Here is a 23,725-nt window from a genome sequence, read left to right on the forward strand (position 1 = left end):
ATATCAGCCGAGAGCTGAACAAGGCAAGCTGGGGGGTTGTATGCATTTCGAAATTGTTATTCAGTTGAGTTGAAGCCCTCTATTTAATTTATTTTGCCTTTTATTCCTCTCGCGCAAGCAGCCCTCTTTTGCATTTATATTATTTTCCGCGTTTCCACCTCCTCTCGAAAATTATGCCACCAATAAACAAGCACCGTCTTTTACTCCTGGAGAATCGACACACGGATGCTGCCACGAATGATCACCATATGTTAGCTACCACCTTCATTTGCCGGTGGATCTAGCCCGGCACCCTTAGAGTACCAATGGCCCGGCAATGTGGCAATATAGAAGTGGACAGCAACGGACCCTTAGGCCAAGTGGAAGTCTGTTTTCTGGGGAAGATGCCTCTGCGAAGGCCACCCGTGACCATAACTACGTAGAGAAGGGCAGAAGTGCCTGCAGCGTAAACCTACGACACCATCGCCCGCCGTCTACGAGACCACTTGACATCATAGGGTTGTTTTGCTACCAACTATCGCGGTACGATGCAAATCTCAACAATTCTCGCAGCTTTTGTGGGCACGGCGCCTGTGCTGACTGCAATCTACCGCGAGGGAAACACCTGCACAGTGACGCCACAAGGGGCAGCGACAATTAAACGACGATCGCCCGCGCCAGAGCCAGCCGCAGCGCCGGGGCCACAGCCAGAACCGGTCTCTGACTATATTTCCGAGCAAAATATAGCCCATGAACAGTATCCGACCGACCGCACCGATGCGCCGACGCCCACGTCCGTCATCTACAACGAGGTGTATCCGCGTCCGGAGCCGGGCAGCGACGGCGCGCGTCGATACGACCGCAAAGCGGCGGCAGTTTCCGAGTCGATAGCAGCGGCACGACAGGCATCGGCGTTGGCCTCGGTGGCTGCCGTCAAGGCGCTTGCTTCGGCCAAAGCGAAAGGCTTCGCGGGCCATGGTAGCCGGGGTCCGCTGAATGCACGCGACACAGACATCTTGGAGAGCACGGAAGGCACCGGGGAGCGTGCCACATTCGATGCCGCGGCGCCCGACGATACGCCGCAGATTTTGGCCGCGTTCAAGCAGTGCGGCCACGACGGGCGCATTGTGTTCTCCGAGGGCACGTACAACATCCGGCAGGTCATGAACACGACCGACCTGCGCAACTGTGACATTGACATCCTCGGCACGTTTGTGTGGAGCGGCGACAACATCCAGTACTGGCTATCGCACAGCTACTCGGTGGCCTATGCGGGACGGTCGACGGCGTGGTTGCTGGGCGGGACGAATGTGTCGATGCGCGGGTACGGTAAGGCGCTCTTCAACGGCAATGGGCAGACCTGGATCGACCAGAACCACGGGCAGAGCAACCAGAACGGGCGGCCCATCAGCCTGACGATTTGGCACGGCACTAACATTTTCATCGACGGCATCACATGGCGCATGTCGCAGTTCTGGCACACGTTTGTGGCGCATAGCCAGAACGTGACGATGACGAACCTGGACATGGACACGCACAGCAGCAACTCGAATTCGGCGGTGAACACGGACGGCACAGACACGTGGAATTCGCGCGATATTGTGATTTCGAACTGGACGGTGAAATGCGGAGACGTAGGTTGTGACCACGGTTCTTTTCATTCTCTCATTCCTCTCTCGTCCAGTACTTTGGACTCGTACTGGGAAAGAGTGCTGACAGAGCATAGGACTGCATCTCCGTCAAGGGCAACAGCACCAATGTGCACGTAAGCAACGTTGTTTGTTGTACGTCGAATTCCCATGCTTTGCATCGTTCGCCAGGCACTGCTGACCTCTAGACGAATCCGGCTGCGCGTGCATCGGCTCGATCGGCTCCAACAGCGGCCAGCCCGACTACGTCGAGAACGTGCTCTTTGAGAACATCACCTGCCACCACTCGTCCAACGCCGCCTGGATCAAGACGTACCCAGGCACGGGCCATGTGCGAAATGTCACCTTCAAGGACATTGTCGTCGACAACGTCGACCAGCCCATCTATGTCACGCCCTGCATCTACTCGGGCAACGGCTGCGACAGCTCTCGCCTGACGATTTCGGACGTCACCTGGAAGAACGTCACCGGCACAAGCCGATACAACGTCGCCGTCGGCATCCACTGCTCGTCGGCGGCACCCTGCACGGGCTTTCATTTCGAAGACATCGACATCAAGTCCGTCGCGGGCGGCACCTCCAAAGTGCTGTGTTCCAACATCAAGAACCAGGCGACCTCGGGGCTGACGTGCACAGAGACGTGTCCGGCCAATTGGCCGCAGCAGTTGAGAGGAAACCGATAGACTGGGCGACGACGGGCAACGACGGGCGAGAATGAAGCATATGCTGGCGGCGTTGGAAAAGACGTAGTTGTTTACTTTAGCTGTGAGAATAGACGAGAAGTGAGCCAAAGTTAGTGGCAGGAGCTGATTGCGCTAAGCGGACCCAGCTTGTACTTCGGATCGGTTGATGGTTAATCCGAACAACCCTGCATCACGTGCGACACCTACCGACCTTTTTCGTCTTAGCGTCCTTTCCTCCCAATAGGCGGTGTTAGGGCTCCACCGCACGAAAAACTCACCCGAACAGCACAATGTGCCCTGTGGCTGCTGCTTTGGCTTTTTGCAAGTGCGGGACGCCGCCAATTGCCCAAAATTTGCGGAAGATTGTGGGTCCCCTCCAAAATTTTGTTAGCAGCCAGCGGACTGCTACAATTTTTTTGGGACTGCACCTTTTGGCACTATTGAGTCTGTCGCTTTTCCCTTGTCTCTCTTCTTCCCTCGACATTCCCCCCATCACGACACATCGACGACATCGACAGCCGCCGACGACGACGACCACATACCGACACAATGTCTTCCCGCCCGACCGTCACCATCCAGGGCGCTGATGGCAAGCCCACCAGCGCCACCCACCCCATCCCGGCCGTCTTCCTGAGCCCGATCCGTCCGGATATTGTTCAGCAGGTGCACACCGGCATGGCCAAGAACAAGCGCCAGCCGTACTCCGTCAGCGAGAAGGCCGGTCACCAGACCTCCGCCGAATCTTGGGGCACTGGTTAGTGAATCCGCAGAGAGAGAGAGAGAATGAGAGAGAGAGAGGACGGGGAACGGATGCGAGATCGAACGAAAAGAGACGAGATTCGACTGGCCAAGAGGGATGAAACGACAACAGAACACTAACATATGCTCCAGGTCGCGCTGTTGCCCGTATCCCCCGTGTCTCCGGTGGCGGTACCCACCGTGCCGGCCAGGCTGCTTTCGGTAACATGTGCCGTTCCGGCCGCATGTTCGCGCCCACCAAGGTCTGGCGCAAGTGGCACGTCAAGGTCAACCAGGGCCAGAAGCGCTTCGCTACTGCCTCTGCCGTTGCCGCCTCGGCTGTTGCCCCCCTGCTGCTCGCCCGCGGCCACAAGATCTCCTCCGTCCCCGAGGTGCCCCTGGTCGTCGACTCCAAGGCGTTTGCCTCGACCTCCAAGACTGCCAATGCCGTTGCCCTGCTGAAGGCTGCCGGTGCCGGTGCCGATGTCGAGAAGGTCCGCCTCAGCAAGAAGCTGCGTGCCGGCAAGGGCAAGCTCCGTGGCCGCCGCTACCGCCAGCGCCGCGGTCCCCTCGTCATCTACGACCCCGAGGTTGACGGCAAGGACCTGGCCAAGGGCTTCCGCAACATTGCCGGTGTCGAGACCTCGTCTGTCTTCGCCCTGAACCTGCTCCAGCTTGCCCCCGGTGGCCACCTCGGCCGCTTCGTCGTCTGGACCTCGGCCGCGTTCGCTGCTCTCGACAAGATCTACGGCTCCACCACCGAGGCGTCGGCCCTGAAGAAGGACTTTTTGCTGCCCTCCAACCTGGTTGCCCAGGCCGACCTGACCCGCCTGATCAACAGCTCGGAAATCCAGAGCGTTCTGCGCGCCCCCAAGGGCGATGCCCAGACCAAGCGCGGCAACGTGCTGAAGAAGAACCCCCTGCGCAACAAGCAGGTCATGCTGCGTCTGAACCCCTACGCCGCCACCTTCATCAAGGACAAGGTCGGCCAGCAGAAGCTGAACACGGAGAAGCCCGTTACGGTCCCTGGCAAGTTCAAGACTCTGCTGAACGAGGCATAAGCGTGGGTCAGTGTGGGAGTCTGAGTATAAGGATTATGGGTGGCCGGTTGAATCGGTCGGAAATCAAACTTGTATTTCGGGATTCGGTGATGGTTTCATGTTTTTATTTGTTGCAAACTACGAAAAAAACGAGTCTGCGCGGTCGACAGCGGAAGGTATACCAACACAAAGCCCCGTTGGAGATGACTGCACCCCAAAAAATACTAAAACTTGGGAAACTACCAAATACTCGCTGGCTGTGATATGTATGTTGAAAGTGAGTGCTTTTGGCGATGCTCGCTAATGTTCTAAATTCTAATATGTGTCTTCTCACCCATCGCTCTTACCGTATGTGTGTCTCTCGTCCCCGGGAACGGCAAGACGGTTTAAATGAAAGTTGAGCTGCCTCGCATCCTGCATATTCTCTGCCACACTACAGCAGGTCGCTATTGCTGCGCAGCATGGGGATGGGGAGAATTCTGCCCTCATCTTGCTACAGATGTGACGTCTCGCATGTGTCTGTCTCCTTTGTCGAAACCAAGCTCCGAGTGGTCCAGTTCTTACATGCTTGTCTCTCTCGAGTGTTGTAGATCGTGGCGCTTTCTCGATTCAGCGACTCTGTCGTGTCCTTCCCCACTGGCACACAAACCTATTGAGATCAAAAGCAAAATAAGGTGCACGCGTAAGTTTACAAACACCAACACCATGTTGCCAGGGAAGAGATGGGCGATGTGGAATCATGTGCAGAGGTATGTGGGTCGTCATATGTTCAGGGGGCCACGAGGGGTTACTATATCGACTTCACGAGTGGACCAGTCGTTTTCGTTCTTGTTTATTCTATTTTCCTCTACATCGCTCCCTCGTCAATGTCACGCCGACTTCATCCTCTTACAAAAGGCTTCCACAGTGGGAAGCAGCAAAGAATCGACAGTTTGGTTCACATCAAGCGTCAGAGTCCTACTACTATTGCGAGGGTAATTCTAAGCGAGAAACGACCAACAATATCCAAGAAGATGGCTACGCCACGAAATCAAAACCATCATAAATACAAAACAGCATCCGGTCGTCAAAATCGTCGTTTGTTCACACTTCGTCTAACAACCCATCCACACGCCCAGGTTGCCCAGGTCTCCATTCTCACTAGCCTCTGCGGCATCGGCCATGGCCGCCGGTGAGCTGTTGAGGATGTCCTCAAAGTCTTGCGCCTTCTTGATCTTCCAGAACTTGTGGATGGCCGTCACAAGACGCTTTGAGCTCTCGATCAAAGTTACATCGCTCTCGGCCGCGAAGCACAGCCGGTAGTAGGCCCAGCCACGTTCGGCCCGCACGCTGTCGTCGGCGCTGAACATGGTGCCCGGGCTAATGAGCACCAGGTGCGGCTTGCTACTCAGGAAGACCATGAGCGCCATCGAAAACAACGGGCCGTCAATGACGTCGCCGGGGACGCCGTTGGCCCGCGGCGCCTGCCACAGCGGGTGCGCCTCAAAGTGCAGGCGGATCCACACAAACATGCCGCCGCGCGGCCAGTCGTACGAGTACAGCTGTGTCTTGGTGATGACGCCCCAGTCTGCGTCGGAGGACCGCACGGGCGTGCCCTGCTTGAGCTGGAACGAGCCCTCGTCGAGGATCGTGCACATGCGGTTCATGCGACGCTCGTACTCGCCGCGCAAGCCCTCGAGCCACCGGACCCAGCCGCCCACCTGCCAGCCAGAGAAGGTCGGATCGCTTTTGCTCTTCTTTCTCACGGCCATCTCAGTCGCCGACGGTGATGCAGTGGAAGGGGAAGAGGCGGAGGCCGAGATGGACGACGCGCCCGAACTGGGCAGCGGCCCCATGACAAGCTCCGAGATGAGTGACTGCACAAAGCCCGACGGCTGCGCGGTGCCCGTCTCGGCAATGCGCGTGAAGCGTTCGATGAGAGCGGGTTGGGCCGTGATCCAGCCCAGGCGGCAGCCTGGCGCAACCGTCTTGGAGAAGGTGTCTAGGCGCACAACACGGCCGTCGACGTCAACGGACAGAAACGACGGCACAAGCGAGTCGAGGAACGCAAAGCCCGTCGAACGCTGACCAGCCGCCTCGTCGATGGTGGGTGGCACAACGGGCGACTTGGGTGTGGGCAGGTTGCGCGAAGCGGCTTCGTTGACCGCCGCCGATGGATACTGCAGGTACCAGTACGGATCGTCCTCGGCAATGATGACGTCGTAGTGGCTGCAGATCTCATAGAGCTGCTTCCGGCGCTCAAGGCTGAGCACAATGCCGGTCGGGTTGTGGCCCATCCTAACGAGTGTTAAGAGTTTGCAGTGAGCACATATACAAACACAACAGCACACGAAAAAAGGGGCTACTCACGTCACAGTGTACATGATGTGCGGCCGGCGACCCCTGGTCTCGTCCCAGTTCGCGAGCACATCCTCCAGGCCGCCAGGGCCGTATGGGACCATGCCCTCGGCGTCTGCCTCGACGGTCACGACCTGCAGGCCCTTGGGTGCGATCTGGCTCAGCACGTTGCCATAGACGAAGCCCTCGCACAGCAGACCCGGTCGCGTGCTAATGTCGTCGCGAACGGGGTTCCAGTTGTCGACAAACAGCTCGAGCGTCTTGGACAGGCCGTCCGTGGAGCCGATGGTCAGCACAACGTCCACGCCGCCCTCGTACGGCACATTCGGGTGCAGGTACTCGCGCGCAAAGTTGCGAATCCAGCTTAGAAGCGGCGGGTAACCGTCGGAACCGCCGTACTGCAGTGCAGTAGCAAGATCAATCTTTTCCGTAGGCAAAACGCCACCGGGTGATATCTTGGGTACGACAAGGCGCTCGGGCGCTGTGCGGTCCGACGGGGCGGACGATGCCTGTGAAGCGACATTGACGGCAGCGACGCCGTCTGTCACGAGGACAAGGTCCTCGTCGCCCTCGTTGTCGTCCGCGGTGCCCTGTTTGTTGGGCGATGGCGTCCAGCGCACCGGCTTGGCAATCTTGGCCTCGAGCGTGTCATAAGGAAAGTACTGGACATTGGGCAGGCCTGAGAATGCAGATTGTCACAAGTCAGCGGCAGCCGGGGGAGACCAGAGGAATCACCAAACGTATGGACGGATGGACGGGAAATGGGGAGGGAGGACTTGCCGCCAGCAAGATTAGCAATGTTTGGGATCAGGAAGAACCTATAGTACTCCTTCATCTTGCTTGCTACGCGCAGGTTCGTGGCTTCGGAATACAGGTGAGACAGGTCGCGTGGCGGCGGCTTGCGGCCGTCGGGGGCGCCGTCAAACGAGCATTCCGAGCTGGAGCCAGCGTCCGATACGTCTGTGGCGTGGTCCGGCGAAGCCGCTGAGTCTGCGGTCTGCGACCCGATCAGGGCGTCAAGGTGGAAAGAGTCCATACTGGGCAAGTCGACGATCCGACGCTGAGGTGCGACTGTTGCCTCTCCGAGTGCGATGAGATGGTGGATGGCGAGACGAAAGGGAACAAGTGAATTGTGAATGGTGAAAGATAACAAGTCGGAGCCAAAGGCTGAGAGGTAGGTACGAGTCCCAACAAGTGTGTGCGTAGTGGGTGAGGTGGGAGACGGAGGGCCCAGAAAGCAGGATGCCACTCCCTTGTTCCTTCCGATAGAGTGTCCGGGCTGCAAGCGAGCGTAAGTGATAAGAAGTGGCACGCGAGGCAGGAACGGTGGTCAACGGGCTAAGTGCAGACCTAGGCCCAAACAAGAGCTAATATTATATTATAAATCAACACCAAGCAAAGCTTGGCAAACGACCGTCACGAACCACTGCGCCGTCTCGAAAACAGAAGACGGGACGTAGAATAGCTGTGAAGGAGATAGTCAAGTTTACGGGTTACGGGAGTACGTATTCAAGCATGGGGGATGCTCCTTCCTCATTATGGTGAACCGGCGCAGATGTGGTGGTGGACGAGGCAGGAGCACAGTGCATATTTCGAGCCACACCAACCCAGAAAAGACCCCACCCGGGGTCGGTCGTGTCAAAAACCGTAGACACGCCCTTTGTCAGGTCTTTGTTTTTGCTCCGAGGCCGCGCGGTTCGTGCTTTCCGTTCCCCAGTAGGAATTGTGTGGGGGCGGCTGGTGGCACTTTCCTTCGGGGGTTGCTCGTCTGCCTTTTCCTATTTTGATGATTTCGGGCTGGCTTTGGGCTCGTTTAGTAAACTGCCCGGAGGATGCATTCCAGGTTACAGTGGTATTAGAGACGACGCTTGCGATTACTGGAATCGGCCGTCTAGGCCAGACGGTTGCTGCTAGGCAGCTATTTACACAACGCATTGCAAAAACAAGACCCCCATCGTCGCAAAAGACGACAGAATGCACTGGGAAAACGCAAATGCGGAAGGAACCAATGAACGCTGGCAAACACTGGCGGGAATGGGCAAAATGTTGCGCGAGGTGGCGTCTTCCGCACGCTTTCGAATCCAACACCTGAGCCCGACCTTCCCTTTTGTGCCTGGCGTACCTGGGGAAGGTGCGCCCGTTGCTGTCAAACGCTATCCGTCCAATAGCTGCTTCGCACGTTGAGCTTCACTTTGTATGTCATGTCGGCGTCCGAGGCCGATCGGCTCAGTATCGGTGCAGCGGACGTGACTCGCCGGACCGAGCACTTACACTGGGTGATCTGCAGCGAATTTCCTCGTCTGTACTCTACTCTCATTTAGTCCCACCAATCGCCATAGGCATGTAAATGGTAAAAGAAAAAATAAGATACAAAATCAAACCGCATCAAGAGGATCCTGTCTTTTAAAAGTCAGACTTCAAGACAGGGACAGCGAACTGGCCCAAAGTTCAAATTTCTACATTAAGTATGTAGCTTCATGTGCTCTGTATTCTCTGCCCATTGCCCTTCTCACGCACCGCTCACAGCCACCGCGGCTATAGGTGCAGTCACGTTGATTGCCACCGTCGGCACGTCCTTTGCGACGTTGGCTGCCACGAGCGTATTGTCCTTTGCGATGCTGGTGGCCGCGGCCGCGGCCGCGGCTGCAGCTTCAGCTTCAGCTTGCTTCTCCTTCCAATTTTCCTCGTAGACGTACCCAAGCTCTTGCAACGACGTCGCCTTTTGGCCGCCCTCTTCAAATTTGACCTTGCCAAACAACGTGATCGCCCGCATCCAGACAAGACGGTCGTCCCAGTGCGGCGGCTCTTTACCCGCACGTGCTGTGGCACTCTGCGGGCCGTGCATGATGCGCTCGTAGCATGCGTTAATGTAGACGCCGTCGTCGTTGTGCTTCCACTTGTGGAACGTCGGCCCACGCACCTTTTCGGCCTCGCGCTCCCACTCGTTCATCTCCTCGGTGGTCGGCAGGTCCAGCGTGTTTGCCCACACGCGCGACACGACAGCGGCCTGGGCCTGCGTCAGCGAGTACGGCACGACCATCATTGGCAGGCACAAAAAGGCCAGCGTAGGGTGGTCGATGTGGAACATGTCGTCGTACAACCGGTGGATGCGACGACCATTGGACAGCATTGCACCGAGCCCGTTGACCGTGTCCTGCGCCTCCGCTTCCGTCGGTTTGGCCTGCTGCAAGAAGGGCAGCGAAAAGAGGTAGCCCGTGCCGAAGATGACGGCGTCAATGTCGCGCAGGACACGGCCGTCGGTCAAGCGCACGCCGCGCTCTTCCACAAGAAACTCCTGGATTGGAGGTACTTCCTCGGCCCCCGTGAGCTTCTTGAACAGGTCGGAGATCACGGGCGTCCTCACGGACATGTACAGTTCCTTGGTGACAGTCTTGATCTGGGTCGAAATGTCCAGCCCCGACGCCGAGCTGCCGACCACAATGACCTTTTTGCCGCGGAACGGCGCCGGGTTGCGGTATCGCTTGGAGTGCGTGAGCGTACCTGGGTAGGCCTCGTCAAACGCCTCGATGTTAGCAATGGCCGGCACATACGTGATGTCGTAGTGACCTTGCGCCACGAGCACGGCGTCGAATGTCTCAACAGTGGGAGTCCCACTGCGCGTGTCGGACGAGTGGATCTCCCAGCTGTCTACATAATCGTCGGTCGCCCTGGTGGTCGCCCCGTTGGTCCCAATTCTCTGCCAATTTCTCGGTCGCCGCAGAAGGCGCACGTTGTCCACCTTTGTGTTGAACCGAATCAAATGCCGTACGTCCTGGGAGTAGCTGATAAGATACTCGGCAATCGTCCTCCTGTGCGGGTAGATGGGAAGAGGTTCGCCGGGGTGGTTGGCCTCATGCACGTCGCGGATGGCCATGTCCGTGAAACCCATCAAATGATGTGGGATGTTCACATAGAGCTCATCGTATGTGGCCGTCGAAAACTCCGGTGCGCCTGTCTTGCCGTCCTCTGGCTGCAGAGGCGCGTCAGGCCGGAAGTATGGCGATTCCTGCGGGATGTGTTCCTCGTCCGTTGGCCGCGAGCTGTAGTTCCATATTCCGCCCACTTCGGATCGCTGCTCGTACACCACAACACGGTCGTAAACGCCCTGTTCTTGGATGTATCGGGCCGCCGTCAGGCCGCTTGACCCGGCGCCGATAATGGCCACGCTGCGGACAGCAAATCTGGGAGTTGTCATAACTGTTGTCGAGTGATGGAAGAATATATGCACATTAATACAAAGCAAAGAGAATAAATAAAGAAAAGAAAGAAAAAGAAGAGAAAAATCGTTCTTGGAACAAACGCAGGCCGCCAAACATCCAAAATTAACCCAAACCGTCAAATGGAGGAAACGCAGTATTCCAAAGCATCAAAACAATGCAGAAAATGATTCCACAGGCCATTCATTCCCCTGCTGCAAAAGCTACTGCGATCGCCTTCTACCCGCCTTGCACGCAGCTCGCGGAAACTCCCTCCCTCGCCCTGCGAGTGGTCTCGGCAAGCATCGCCAGGCGTCGATTGCGCAACAGCACTTGCATGTTGCGAACGTTAGCCTGGCGCGCCGGGCTGTGTGGAAGTGGTGGCAATAATCGTCGACCGGGTGTTGGTGTCGATGATGTGATTTCATGGGGCACAAGCCCCTAGCTGCCGAGTGCCAGGGTCGCTGTGCTGTTAATTCTGCCGCAAGGGTCGCAGTTCCCTCTCACCGCCTTCTTCTTTCGGTCGCACTTGCCGAAGCGCGACAAACAAGCTTGGTCTTGCCTGTGACAAGTTCATGAGAATAGTGGGTCCAGGACGGGCGCGTGAATGAGCTCCTTCGACGCTTTCAGGTCAAACGACATCACCACACTCTCAAGCTGTGTTTTGGGTTCAACGTCGCCCCAGCTGCACGGCAACCTGACGACACCGACAACGCGACCCAACCTGCGATACACAAATGCGCGCCGCCGCTCACATGTCCGCCTTTCATTGACGCGACGGCTTTCGCTACCGCTACTCGAACCGCGGCGCTGTGGGCCGTATTCTGTATCCATCGACTTACGACGATGCACTTCACTGAGAACACTTCTTAAAACCTTACGAGATTTCTCATCCACCTCTTACTGTCGTGCCGAACATCAGAGACACCGTCGCCATGTCGGCCGAGAATGGCGGCGGTCGTGACGGCGGTGCGGAGACGTCAGTGGCCGCGATACTTTCCGCGGCGACCGTGACGCCAATCGCACAGCTCGGCCCTGACTTGACGACCGCCTCCGACAGCATCCCACGCGCCGTCCGTGGCGACGTCACGATTGTGTGGCCCTACAACTCGGTCAATCGCTCGCTCGCCTTCTTGCTCGCCGAGCCCGACGTCCGCTTGCGCCGCTCAAAAGGCCAGATCCGTGTCCAGCTGCACGGCGCGAGCGCGGCCGCTGTGGCCGAGAGTGGTCTCGGTGGCGGCGATGAGTTGCTTCTGAGCTTACAGGGAGCAAGCTGGGCCAAAGACGAGTCCTCCCTGAAACTGCCAGGCTCGCGCGTGGCGTGGCAGCTGGAGTTCCGTGGGCGGATTGTCCTGCAGGCGAAAGTAGGCGAGGCACAGGAGGCGCATGCGATTGATGTCGACCAGCCAGAGGAGGCGGAGGACGTAGGCACGGAATCACGAGACGGACGTGACGGCACCAACGGCCACGCTGCTCTCGACCATCATCCGCCGGCGCCACCATCCTCACCGCCCATCGGCGATTTATTCCGCCTGCCCATGTCGCCTCTCCCGCGGCCGACCTTGAACGATGAAGAATATGCGTCGCCTGCGTTTATCAAGCGTGCAAGGATCTCATTTGGCTCGCTGTTTGAGCCCGGCTTCGACATCTTTGAGGACGACGGCGGCGTACGTGGCAGAGGCCGGAAACGGACGCGCTTTGGGCGGCCGAGCAATGCCTGGCGATACAGCAGCCAGTCTGTGAGCCCGGAACCCGAGCCAAAGCAGACCACGCTCTCGGAAGACGAGGATGACCGCGACAAGGAAGAGACAGAGGAAACACGCCCATCTCCGCCGACAACCATGGACGCCGCGACACCGACACCTGCGCCTCGGCCAGAACCGGAGATGACCACTGTCCCGATAGAAGCTGCGGCTGCCTCCATCTCGGTGTCTCCGCGGACACAAGGGCAGCTCCGGTCGGGCCTCGAGAACATGCACTCGTCACCGCCTGTTCCTACACCGCAACTGGACACGCCTACACCCGCTCTTCACCAAGACAACGGACCTACGTCGGCTATACCTGTCTTTGGCCAAGTGCAGATGGGAAGCATTCCCAATCCCTTTGCCACGAGCGAGCGGACCGCCTCTGCTCTTTTCGGGGCGTCTACGCAGCCTGTTGGCAGCAACCCATTTGGCGCACCGTCGCTCCCGGCCACGAATGATCCTTTTGGAGTGTCCCCGCCTGTCGCAGGCACTAGCAACCCTTTTGGTGCTCCACACCCTGCGGAGAGTAGCAATCCTCCTTTTGGAGCACCTGCCGTGGTGCCCTTCGGGACCTCTGGCGCCGATGCATTGGAATTTGTGCCTGACGGCGCCCTGTTCAACGACCATGTCCGGTTCCAATTCAGTGATCCTACTAATTCTTTTGACCATCATCATCATCAGCAACAGCAACAGCAGCAGGGCCACGCTCAAGATACCGAGGTGGCCGCTTTCCCTCCACCTGCCACAGACGAGCACTTTGGCGAGCCGCTGTACCACTACCCCGAACCACCGTCGCAGCACACAGCATCGCATGGTTCCTCGTTCGGCCATGGCGACAGCGGGCCCGACCACCCCTTGCACGGTGGCTTCGGTGTGCCCCGGGCGCCCACCGAGAAGCCACAACTTGCTTCTCCGTCACCACATCCACAATCGAATGAACCGCCGCAGAATACTGGCCAGGACCATATGCTTGTGTGGCCGATGAGTGCGCCTACCTTGGACGCCCGGCATGCGGAAGGCTCGATACCGTCGGCAGAGGCTACAGCGTCAACAGAGAGGCCCATTGACGCGGCGTCCTCGTTTATCGCGAGCGGCGCAAACGAAGGCGTCTTTGAAGACGACACGCCTGTAACGGCGACGGACCTGCCGCGAGAAGTGGATACATACGGCTACAACGACCGGCGCTACCAGAATGAAGACGAGGAGCAGATGGTGGGCATGGCCGACGAGCCCTCCAGCCGACAATCTGGAGAGGACGACCTGGAGTCCGACGGCCCAGAAGAGGCCGAGCCAACGGACCACCTTGTTGCAGAAGGCGACGAAGGGGATGGGGCCGAAGATGACGCGGAGGGCGACGAGGTCGACGGTGAGCATGTCGAAGGAATCGATGAAGATGGTGACAGTCCAGTGGGAGAAAATGAGGAGAGCGACGAAGACGTGGATAGTGCGGTGGAGCAGACGGACCAGCCGGGCGACGATTACGACATGCGCAACTATGCCAACATTGACGACGACATTGGGGACGACGTCGATGTCGACGACCAAGGAGGTGCTGCGACGTTTGACGGAGAAGGTGAGGAGGACGCGGGAGACGAGGAAGAAGAGTACGACGAAGATGCCGATGCGGAGGCCGACGACGACCGCTACGCTGCTGCACCCCAACACAGGTTCTCAGCAGACCTCGACAGGGATGACGAAGAAGAGGAGGCAGGAGGTGATTTTGAAGGAGAGGAAGAAGACTATGACGAGGAAGACGAAGAGGAAGAAGAAGAGGAGGAGGAGGAGGAAGAGGAGGACGAGGTCGATGAAGAGGGCGAGCATTCGTCGCTGGGCTTCCAGCGACCTCAGCTGTATCAGCCGCCTGCACGATCATCTCAACCAGCACAGCCAGTCGTGATCGATTTGCTGTCGGACTCTGACGACGATGCACAGCCACCTCCTCGACAGGAATCGAAACATCCTGTTTCTGAGACGCCCATCCCGCCACCCACTGTTCCGGGATTTGGGCAGCCATCAGGCGTGCAAAGAGGACCCGCGGCAGCTTCAACTCCTCCGGACGAAGACGAAGAACAAAGCGAGGAAGACGAAGTGGAAGATGAAGAAGAGGAGGAGGAGGAGGAAGAAGAGGAGGATGAGGGGGAAGAAGAGGAGGAAGATGAGGAGGAAGAAGAGCTTGAAGAGGGGGAGGAAGATGAGCCGGAAGAAGAGGGAGAGCCGGAGGGAAATGATGCTGTCTCGGTCCATTCTGTCGGTGAAGTAGCGGTAACGGCTGAACCAGAAGACGAACCGGAAGACGGACTCGAGCAAGATGCACCGGCTGCCGACGCTGACTCTGAGTCGGAGGACGAGGTCGAGAAAGAGCTTGAGGCCGAACTCGAGGCAGAACTCGCTGCGGACGCGACAGAAACCGAGAAGGCCGAAGAGCCGAATAAAGCGGAAACGACCGAACCGGCTGGAGGGATGAACGAAGCCGAGGATGTCTTGCCTGCTGATAAAGAGACGCTCGAGGCTGTTGTGATCGAGGAGGAAAACGATGCCGCGAGTCGGGCTGCTGAAGACACAAGGAAAATAACACGAGATACCACGCAGCGGCCAATAGCAGAGGAGCCCCTGAAGCCAGCCGTTAAATCTTTGGCGAGAGAGGAGGACAGCGGCGTGACTGGCCCCGATCTCGAAAGCCAGGACCAGCCGGACATCGGCAGCGAAGACGTGGCGATGGCCGAGGCCGAAGTCGACATACCCGAGGAAGACCGCCCAGACGAACAACCCCCGACCGAGGTCGTTGTCGAACTGCCAGAGGCCTCAGAAATCTCAGAGGCGCCAGAGCCAGCCCACAAGACGCGCAGCCAGGCCGCCCGGCTGGCTCAAGAAGCCACCGCTGCTGCCTCTACATCAGAAACGCCATTCTCTCCGCCGCCAACACAACACATTTCTTCCCTGGATGGCGCCACTGGCACTGCGGCTGGCGAGGTGCAGTCCATATCTGCTACTCAGACCACAGAACAGGCTGACGTTCCCGCTGCACAAGCGCATCTGCCGACGCCAATGCAGACACAAGACGGCGGGACCAGCAGCTTTGGACGCCACGATCATGCCGACCAGGCACAGCTCGAGTCTTTTCGACACACAGACGTGACGTCGATTGCAGAAGACGACGACATTGACGGGCAGATCCAGAGCCAGATTTTGACGGAGATGGCAATGAGTTTCGAGTTCGAGCAACAGCAAGCGGACGTTGACATGCGCAGTGTGGCCAGCGGCGGCGACGTTGACATGGCCGACCACGAAAACGTGCACGGCGACCATGTAATGGGTGGAGAATCGACACCAACACCACACCAAGCCGATCACGATCAAGACCATGGCGACTCGATGCAGGTGGATGCCGCTACGGACGTTGACATGCAAAGTGTAGTCTCGAAGCGGTCAGATATTGGCGTCGAAGACGCCGACGAAGTAGACATTATTGTCACTGAACCGGCACCCAAGGGATACACCAGCGATGCAGGTGTTGCTCAGTCAGCCGACGCGGCGGCCGAAACACGTGCCAGGGACGCGGAGGCAGCAACAGCGTTACACAAGCACAAAAGGATCGATGGAAAAGAGGAGACAGCAGAGGAGCCGCCAGAACAAACGACATTGTCCAAGTTGCCTGAAGAAAGCGACGGCAAACTGCATCTTCCAGCTAACGCAGACGACACAGCCGCGACTTCCTCTTCTCCTGTCGCTGAAACTCGCCATACAATGTCTCTCCGCTCGACGAACAGCCGTCTGCGGCGGAGCCTCAGCCCGCAGCCGGTTGTGCCCAGCGGCACCGCCACCCTCGATGCCAGCAACAAAGCGTCTGCTGCTGCCATGACGGCCGCCGTGGCCGACGCAACACCAGCGGAAGAACCCGACCCAAGCATCCAGATTGCACGCGGTGCGACAATGCGGCGGTCTAAGAGAGCACGTGCCGCTCCAGACGGAGCGACGGCGACCAGTGCAGTCGACCATGCACCAGCGTCGACAGCCGCCGCCAAAACGCGGTCTGCCGCTGCCACAGCACCGGCCGCGGCTGTGGACTCGACCCAAGGAGACGGTGTTGGCGACGACATAAGTGTCCAAGTTGCCCGGGGAGCGACCTCTAAGAAGCGGACCGCCTCGAAGGCGAAAGACCAAGCAAAGGACAAGGAGAAGGAGAAAAAACAGGAACATGAAAAAGAGAAAGAACAGGAAAAAGAAGAGAAAGAAAAGGAGACCGTGGCCAGCGTGTTCATGGCCCCTCCGCCTCCTTCCATGGCCGAGGTGAAGCTTGCACTCGACCGCTGCCGCGATACTGTTCCGGACTGCGTGCCGCTGCGTAACCTGCGCCCGCGTCTCCGGACGCGTCTGGACGTCGCCGTTGTCGCCACATCGTCGTCAGACGACGCGCCGCCACGGCGCACACGCACGCGCCAGTATGCCATGACGCTGACGGCGACCGATCCATCCCTTGTCGAGCACGTCGCGGCGTCGCAGCACCACTTGCATAACTTGCATGCGGCCAGCAGTGGGAGTCGGAGAAGAAGCCCAGCGGCCGTTGCCGCCAGTGGTGCCAACAACGCCGCCGACAACGCCAGCGACGCTAGCTCCGTGTCGGCCTCGCCGTCTGCTGCGGCGGGTGTGGACATTGACGCCATTGTCGAGGTCAGCGTGTTCCGCGCGCACAAGGACACGATGCCCACGTTCCGGGCGGGCGACGGCCTGCTGCTGCGGCGATTCGAGGTCGTGGCGCTGCACGACAAGGGCTTTGGTCTGCGGTCCACGGACGAGAGCGCCTATGCTGTGTTTCCGGCAAAGGCCGTCGCAGAAGGGGCGGTGGAGAGGGCCAGCCAAAGAGAGGGCGGCGACGACGTGCACATGCACGTCGCGGCTGAGAAGGATGCTTCGTCGCCGTCACCACCGCCCCAGGTCAACGGACCGCCTGTCGAGGACATGGATCGGGAGGCGCAGTTTATCGGACTGCTCAAGCAGTGGTACCGGCTGCTAGACGAGGGCGCACGAGCGCAGCTGGCGGCGGCCAACGCACGGTTTGTGGGGGTGGATGAGGCAGCCCGGGCGGCTGGTGGCGAGTCGCAGTAAAGAGGGCGCTGTGATGTGACGAAATTCGTACATGAATATCCGGCTCCGAAAACGGGGGCGTTTGCAAGGCATATGAGAACTGAACAGATAAGGCTACATGCATATATATAAATTAAATGAACTTGATATACGATGATGTGGTGCGGTTGAAGAAATTGAATACCCCGTCTGTAAATACAATGTGTGCCAATTTGGTCGATGTTGTCTCCCTAGAGACCTGATTTCTAAATACTATGCAGCCTGGTATAAACGCCGTGTCGACTTGCAGCTCTCCTTTATGTTTTCCGACATGTCCAAGGGCATCCACATAAAATGGAGTAGAATGTATCCTTTTTGCCCGCCCAAGACAGACCGGTTACGTTTTCGGCCTGTTTTCCTTTCCCAAGTGTCCCAGTCCCTTTCCTGGGAAGCCTTATCCTGCCAAGTCCGTTTGTTCCTTTTCCCGTACCCGTATCCCAGAGCGACGTCGGTGTCGACGCGCAAGCGTAAAAGCAACGCAATGCATCCCCGTATTATGCAATCGCCGTCGTCATGGGCAGTTTTTGCTTTTCGTGCAGCGACGCTGCGTCACTGCGTGCTGGTTTTGTGCGGTCGCTACCACCATCCACAGCGCCCAGCATGGCTCGGAGTCGCTCGATGCGGTCCATGGCCTGCTCCAGCCGCTCCAGCCGCCGCTTCTTGTCGGTGTCGCGCTGTTCGAGGACGGCAACGCGGGCTTCGAGGCGCGCGCGCGCACGCCGCTCTTCGGCCACCATTTCGTTGGCCTGCTCAAAGAGCGAGACGCTGAGTTCCTCGACCTCGCGACTGGTGTCCTGGAGACGGCCCTCGGCCTGGCGCCGCAATGTTTGCTCGCGCGTGAGAGCGTCGAGCAGCTCTTTCGTGGAGGGGACAGCGTGTGCCTCTGGTTGCGACGGCAGCTGCGCTGCAGATGGCGTCTTGCCACCAAAGAAGGGAAAGGAGCCGTACGGTGTCCTTGGAGCGGGCGATGTGGCGGTCGAGTCATGCGCGTCACGGGTGGTGGTGGCCGATGGCGGCGGCGTCGGCATGCCGGCCGTACTTTGCGGCTTGCTGGACTGCAACAGCGTCTGTGGAGGTGGAGGCTGCTGTGAAGGTTGTGATGGTGATGGCGGTGGCAGCGACGGCAGTGGTGGTGCCGCCGCAGTGGCAGCCGCAGCTGCCTTCAAGTTGGGCGTTGATTTGGCCGGCCGGGGCGACAAGAGGGCCGACAAGCGGCTGGCGGCGCCGGCGGGCAAGAAAGTGGTGCGTGTTGGCGAGGCAGGTGTGAGAGGCGGGTTACCAGCCGTGTCCGTGGATGTGGATGTGGAAGTAGATGTGGATGCAACGGCACTTCCCGCTCCCGCCGACGACAGCTTTCGCCGCAACGCTGTCAGTTCGTCTTCGTAGTCGGCCCAGCGGTCGATGGCGGCGGCAGCCTTTTGGTCGAGCAGGGCGACCTGTGATTCCAACGCAAGGATCTGCTGGCGGGCCTGCCGCAGCAGAGCGTCGGCATCGCTGGCAAGGGGGACGGCGAAGCCACATTGTGGACATGGGCACGACGACGGCGAAGCCTCTCCAGCGGCGGCCATGACGGAAGTAGTACGTGAAATAACAGTGTTTGTCGTCTTGTTCAGATGTGTCGACGCGGTCGTGATCGTCGTGGTTGTCGATGCCGCCGTTCGCTGGCTTAGCTGTCGCGCCACGTCGTCGCGTGTCGTTTCGATGACGCTTGCGGCGTGCCGCGCGAGAGGTCGTGTCTCTCGATCTCGTTGTGCTGGTCCAGCGGACGAACGATGCAGTTGACGAGATGTTGTCGAGACTTCAATATGGAGGAGAGTCAACAAGAGGTCAGAATTTGTCACCTGCCTTCTCGGCGCCTAAGCGACAATGTCTCCTCTCATGTCTCAGGCGGAAGGTGGCGTGGTTGCAGTTGCCCGCGCCTTCCCCTCCTGGTAAGGATATGCCTGTGGTCTGCGTGCCATGGTTGGGTGGTTGTCGGTTTATTTTGGGCAGGAGTCCAGGGTGTCCTGTGGCATGTGCGCCATTACGAGGAAGGAAGCCAATACGGCCCACAACTAAGGTGGCATTGCCATTGCCCGTACATTCGTAATACGCTGTAGCTCCCGAATTTACACCATAATGCGTGACGTCAAGCGCTTGTTCTCCCCTGAGCCAACAGCGCGTTTTCCCACCAGGGGTTCACGACAGGGTGTCGCCAACCGTTGCTAACAGACAGCGGCAGAGCGGACACCAAATAGTCTACAGGTCACGAAAAGGGCTATAGTTTTGCCGATCGCATTCACGTCCGTTCGTGACATTGTGACATTCCTTGGATGTCTGGAACGCTGTGCTTTTGATTTCTTTTGATTTCTTTTGTTTTCTTTTGTTTCTCATTGTTCGTCATTGTTCTGCTCATTGTTCGAGACCTCTGTTATTTCGTCTATTTTATTGCTGTGCCCTGTGGGCGGCGTTTCGTGACGACAACCCCGTCAGTAACGTTACAGGGGCCTTCAGGGACACGGTATCGTAAGTCTTCCGAAAGACGCTCTCTATTTCGCTCCTCGTTCACCGTCGTCTTTCAGCCCATTCATTAGGAAGGAAAGATCCGTTCCTGGTTTGGTTGCAAGAAACGGGCAGATGCTTGCTGCATTAGAGATCCAAGGATCCTCGCCAATCGCTGCCTATCCGCGAATCCGCAAACCCGTCACAGTTGTTTGCAAGATAGCACAATGGAATCTATTTTTGCAAGCCGCTCGCAGAAGCATCGCTTGTCTTGCTGTTTTTGAACTGTTTTTGACGTGGCCGTTTCCCGGAAGCATAAACGGCATTGGAGGAAATAGTGCCCGGAGGCGGCAGAGTCGCTGCCCTGAACGGCCGCATGAATGATGTGCAGCCAAGGTTTATGCACTCGTCGAACTGCCAGCTATGAGTAGTGCATCAATATGACATCCACAACTAGCCGTGGCTAAGCCGTGGAGTCGTATACGCATATATTCGTCAAGTAGAGATCCGGATCCGAAGACATTCTCGAGCCGCGATTGCGTCGATTTGGAAGCAACCCCAGTCGTGATCGGGGCAGGCCACCGGGGAAAGTAGACAAATGCTGTGCTTTCATAAGATGTGTGTTGTGTTCCAGTGGCGAGGTGCACACCTCCGAACTTCGTCCCTCCCTCAAAAAGGTCTTGCCACCTTGCGCAGCTCACTCAGGCCTGTCTCGGGGTCGATGTACTCCTTCCAGCTGACCGGGTACATCGGGCTCCCTGTCTCGCTCGTCGCCATCACCACGCCCAGCGCATTGCTCGCCGTCGACAGGTAGTAGTTGGCCTGGTCGCCCAGCGAAATCACTTGCGCCCGCACAATGTCGCCAGGCCGGAACGACTCGTAGATCTTGACCCGGTCTTTCTCCGTCGCCCGCACGTCCTGCGTCCGGATCAGTCCCTGCCACTCCGTGTCCAGCACCGTCTCGCCCACCACCAGGATGGCCACCACCGCCTGCTTCTGCGTGATGCGGGTCACACGGCACAGCACCGTGTTTCCAACGTCCGGCAAGACCTCGCCGCCATCCGCAACGGCCGCACGGGACACGGAAATCGTCGGTCTGCGATCAATGCTGCCGGCTGCCGATGCCGCTGTCGGGACCTCGATGCGCGTGAGCCGCTTCGCCGGGCCGGAGGGAGCCGCAGCACTCTTCTTGTCTGCTGCGACGGCCTCTGCCGACTTGGCAATCTGCACGTGTCCCAAGAGCGAGGCAAATACATGTCCGTCCGCGAGGTGTGTTCCAGGGCCTGGGAGGTACTGGCTGGCCAGACCGAGGTGCTGCCCGGGGACAGTCACCTGTCCAGTGGAAGCCACGGCAGCCATGTTGCAAGTCAGTAAATAAAATGGCCAGATGAAGGCTAATGGCGCGTCTGCGTGTGTTGTTTGCGTGGTTCAGCTGCCCTTGTTTGTGCTGTCGCCTGCGTCCCACGTTGGTGTGAGCTGAACGGGCAGGAAGCCTTTTGCCGCTAACTTTTTTTCTGCCCGGTGGCAGAAAGTGCGACCGCCTTTTTGTTTTCCGATTCCTCCAACATGAATATGGGGAGGAGGCAAGCACGCCAAAGCACGCTAGTCTTTTTTAGGTAATGACCTCCAACTTATATGTCGGACTCTGCTGTGAAACCATCAAGTTCTCTTTATTTTGTACGTCCACAGTATAGACAACGTAAGGTCGTACAATGCGGGATACTGTAAATGTCTTCCGGTGAGCTCTCAGCTCTTCTGGTAAGCCCTTGCATTGTTGGAGCAAGCTATTCTAGCTGAACAAGCCGAACGACAAGCCGAACGACAACACGCCTCTCAGATTGCCGTTTACTCGACAGTCGGTTTCCTGCATTTGTTTGAATCGTCTGTTCTCTGACGTGAGGCTAGTCAGCTTGACAAGCATTCGCATTGTGGCGTATTCATATGAAAATGTAAAGTGAAACAGGCGTACCTGGTCAGGGGCGCTAGAGTGGACGTCACGAAGTCAGGTCCCGCATGGAGGGACATTGGAGGGAAGGAGAATTGTGTTGACCTGACGGGGCCATACGCACGGCCAATTGTGCTTGTGGCGGGAACAATACGACGTTGTCAAGATGTATTGGTCCCCGAACCCAAAGGACCCAAGGATCGGAGATGAATGATTTTAAAATTGCCTCCTCCTCCCTTCTACCCCGTCAAAATAGTCACTTGGGAAGGGGCAAGTCAAGCGGCGCCCAGCATGTAATGATGAGGTGAGGTGTAGGGTATATTTAAGTCAGATCTGGAGTCTCCCCCAAGCTCGCCGAAAACTCCACCTGCCAGCAAGGCTGGGTAGCTGAATCCTCGACAATCGGTAATCGAAGTTTGAGAATCGACAATCTCCAACCGCCAATCGGAACGCACAAACACGATAGGTCGTGGTTGCTATCCGGGACATTGAATCCCGATTGACACTTTGCCTTTTCTGGTTTCCTGCCTTATGGCTGCTTTTGCATGCTAGCTGCACCAGCTGCACCAGCTGCACCAGCTGCACCAGCTGCACAGATAGCAATTCTGCAGAACGCGTCAGCCTACGTTCTCGGAGACCTGCCGCGGCTCAACTCAAAGCACATGTCAAGAGTTAAATAACGTTGTGGGCTTTCATTTTAAATCCAACAGTCGTCGTGGCGAAAACACAAGATAAAGAACATACAGAGACTTGTCTGTTCATTTTATTCAACCCTTGTTGGCTGTAACTGCTGAAATAGGCTCCGTGCTTCTCGGTTTCCGTCCAATCGGCCTCCCGACAGCAAATTGGCCGGCCGATTGCTTATTTGGCGGCATTATTCCAGATGTCTCAACGGTATGCAATTACCGCTTTCCTGTAGGCTGCTGTCGTCTACTTGCTGAGATGAGCTAGATGGTTCAGTTTGCCATTTTCGTAATATGTCATGACACCATTGGCCAAAAGTTCGATTTTTCCCTTTTCCCCCTTTTTACCCTGACTACGATGGTCCACTGGTTTTATAGTGGCTATGTGTGACAGAAACATATTAAAAATAGCCTATGAAATCAAATGACAAAAATGCCACTGTGGATCTAACAAATGAAAGGAGCAAATAAAAATGACAGTTAAAAATTGCAATCGCATCACAAGACATGGATACTGATATTTTTCTGATTCACACAAACAAGGCCAAATAGAACTGTGGAGTAATTACAGAATAAGACACAGCAAACTAACTCGAGCTCCCGTCCTTGCGCTGCGGCTCCCACACTTTTGACACAGACCACCAACACAAGGTCCAGGTCCGTAGATCCGTGGACTGCGACGCTGGATCGGACACGACGTGGAGGGTTGGTGTGAGTGGATTGCAATGGCGGCCGCTGGGTTGGTTAGTGCGTTGCTTGCATAAAACGGACAGAGAAAACTTTTTTTGTAAGACTTGCAGGCTGGTCCAGCTTTCCACACCACGCCAACTCCGGCGCTATCCCTCTCTGGATTGTCCATTTTATTCACTGACTCCATTTCGGCATTGACTAATTCGATTGGACCGGAGGAACTTCTGTCATTGTTTCGTCATTGCTATAAACTCTGGAATAATTTCGAAGCCTGTCATATCCTTATTGTTCTAGAAGAACAAAAAAAAGCTTGGCAATCTCCTCTCCTTTTTGAGGATTTTTTATTTCGTCCCCAAAGACTTAAGCAATATCATATACATTCGTAAATGAAATTCAAAATATTTACATATGGGGTTTCACACTCTTCCTTAAGAGTCCT

The 23,725-nt window shown here is 57.3% G+C and overlaps 8 protein-coding genes across 8 annotated transcripts; 4 read left to right on the forward strand and 4 right to left on the reverse strand.

Annotated features, from left to right (window-relative positions):
* Positions 1 to 527: 527 nt before the first annotated feature.
* SPSK_05138 (uncharacterized protein) lies at positions 528 to 2,310 on the forward strand (the record flags this gene model as incomplete). Its single annotated transcript, XM_016731888.1, has 3 exons — positions 528 to 1,613; positions 1,706 to 1,763; positions 1,817 to 2,310. 3 exons carry the CDS (start codon positions 528 to 530, stop codon positions 2,308 to 2,310), a joined length of 1,638 nt encoding a protein of 545 aa, XP_016583379.1.
* Positions 2,311 to 2,859: 549 nt separating this feature from the next.
* Positions 2,860 to 4,109, forward strand: SPSK_05336 (large subunit ribosomal protein L4e; the record flags this gene model as incomplete). The annotated part of the gene is made up of 2 exons (XM_016732085.1): positions 2,860 to 3,064; positions 3,202 to 4,109. 2 exons carry the CDS (start codon positions 2,860 to 2,862, stop codon positions 4,107 to 4,109), a joined length of 1,113 nt encoding a protein of 370 aa, XP_016583380.1.
* Positions 4,110 to 5,182: 1,073 nt separating this feature from the next.
* SPSK_05015 (aromatic amino acid aminotransferase) lies at positions 5,183 to 7,461 on the reverse strand (the record flags this gene model as incomplete). Its single annotated transcript, XM_016731769.1, has 3 exons — positions 5,183 to 6,365; positions 6,438 to 7,104; positions 7,161 to 7,461. The coding sequence occupies 3 exons, from the start codon at positions 7,459 to 7,461 to the stop codon at positions 5,183 to 5,185; spliced, it is 2,151 nt and encodes a 716-aa protein (XP_016583381.1).
* A 1,473-nt stretch (positions 7,462 to 8,934) lies between these two features.
* On the reverse strand, positions 8,935 to 10,620 carry SPSK_05172 (uncharacterized protein; the record flags this gene model as incomplete). The annotated part of the gene is made up of 1 exon (XM_016731922.1): positions 8,935 to 10,620. The coding sequence occupies one exon, from the start codon at positions 10,618 to 10,620 to the stop codon at positions 8,935 to 8,937; it is 1,686 nt and encodes a 561-aa protein (XP_016583382.1).
* Positions 10,621 to 10,799: 179 nt separating this feature from the next.
* On the forward strand, positions 10,800 to 11,066 carry SPSK_05743 (uncharacterized protein; the record flags this gene model as incomplete). Its single annotated transcript, XM_016732480.1, has 1 exon — positions 10,800 to 11,066. The coding sequence occupies one exon, from the start codon at positions 10,800 to 10,802 to the stop codon at positions 11,064 to 11,066; it is 267 nt and encodes an 88-aa protein (XP_016583383.1).
* A 490-nt stretch (positions 11,067 to 11,556) lies between these two features.
* Positions 11,557 to 17,469, forward strand: SPSK_04793 (uncharacterized protein; the record flags this gene model as incomplete). The annotated part of the gene is made up of 1 exon (XM_016731558.1): positions 11,557 to 17,469. One exon carries the CDS (start codon positions 11,557 to 11,559, stop codon positions 17,467 to 17,469), a length of 5,913 nt encoding a protein of 1,970 aa, XP_016583384.1.
* A 512-nt stretch (positions 17,470 to 17,981) lies between these two features.
* On the reverse strand, positions 17,982 to 19,055 carry SPSK_05398 (uncharacterized protein; the record flags this gene model as incomplete). The annotated part of the gene is made up of 1 exon (XM_016732146.1): positions 17,982 to 19,055. The coding sequence occupies one exon, from the start codon at positions 19,053 to 19,055 to the stop codon at positions 17,982 to 17,984; it is 1,074 nt and encodes a 357-aa protein (XP_016583385.1).
* A 1,582-nt stretch (positions 19,056 to 20,637) lies between these two features.
* On the reverse strand, positions 20,638 to 21,327 carry SPSK_05568 (exosome complex component CSL4; the record flags this gene model as incomplete). Its single annotated transcript, XM_016732311.1, has 1 exon — positions 20,638 to 21,327. The coding sequence occupies one exon, from the start codon at positions 21,325 to 21,327 to the stop codon at positions 20,638 to 20,640; it is 690 nt and encodes a 229-aa protein (XP_016583386.1).
* Between the last annotated feature and the right edge of the window lie 2,398 nt (positions 21,328 to 23,725).

Source organism: Sporothrix schenckii, assembly GCF_000961545.1.
Source record: "Sporothrix schenckii 1099-18 chromosome Unknown Cont49, whole genome shotgun sequence".
NCBI classification, from domain to species: domain Eukaryota; kingdom Fungi; phylum Ascomycota; class Sordariomycetes; order Ophiostomatales; family Ophiostomataceae; genus Sporothrix; species Sporothrix schenckii.